This window comes from Loa loa (genome assembly GCF_000183805.2).
Source record: "Loa loa unplaced genomic scaffold supercont3.4562, whole genome shotgun sequence".
NCBI classification, from domain to species: Eukaryota; Metazoa; Nematoda; class Chromadorea; order Rhabditida; family Onchocercidae; genus Loa; species Loa loa.
This window is the reverse complement of record NW_018112738.1, coordinates 1-733: the sequence shown is the minus strand read 5'-3', so window position 1 is coordinate 733 and position 733 is coordinate 1. Positions and strand designations below refer to the sequence as shown.

The following is a 733-nucleotide window of genomic DNA, read 5'->3' as shown; positions in this document are numbered from 1 at the left end:
TTTGGCAAGAAATCGCGGCTCAAGGAGAAGAAGTAACCAGGCAATTAGGTAACCAGTTCAACCAATTTACGAAGATGATAAAGGAAGAAATAGATAGTATAACAACTCATTGAAGGATGATAACTATTGGTATATGTATTGTTGCAATTTCAATTGTGTTAATCGCTCTTAAATTGAAACTCGACTTCCTCGAATCTATATTCTGTTCTTCTCATAGACGAAACCAAAACCAAAGGGACATTATTATTCTTCTTACGGGAACAGCACGTACCTCTTTTCTAGACAAGGGAGAAGTCCCAGTTATTAAACTTAATACTTTCTGCTATACACCTGAAAGCCTCTAATTCAAACTATCAGTTCTAATTCACTCTTTCTTCTTCTCTTTCTCTCTCTCTTCCCCGTTTGGGAGTGTCGCGAATTCCAATTTCGCGAGAGACCAAAGTATAAAAAATTATCTATTCATGCAACCATCACTCATGTCTTAGATCTTTGTTTTAAATCACATCTGTTGAAATATTTGGAGCAAAACCACTCCCACTTTTTCCGTATATAAGCTGTATTGAGTGTTGTCCGGAGAGGTTTTTATGACCAGCTTTTCATTACGCTCAAGCAGTTTGGTTGATTCCTTTTTTTCCTTTCATCATTATCAGCAGTATCGTATCGTTTTTGTGACCCTTACCCTTTATAAGTAAAGAATTTAACTCTCCTCCTTTATCTACAACGTTACGACACA

The 733-nt window shown here is 36.4% G+C and overlaps 1 protein-coding gene across 1 annotated transcript; it reads left to right on the top strand.

The window, feature by feature from the left end:
• Positions 1–116: 116 nt before the first annotated feature.
• On the top strand, positions 117–267 carry LOAG_19282 (hypothetical protein; the record flags this gene model as incomplete). Its single annotated transcript, XM_020451933.1, has 1 exon — positions 117–267. A coding segment is annotated over one exon (150 nt), but the record flags the coding sequence as incomplete, so codon positions are not given.
• Between the last annotated feature and the right edge of the window lie 466 nt (positions 268–733).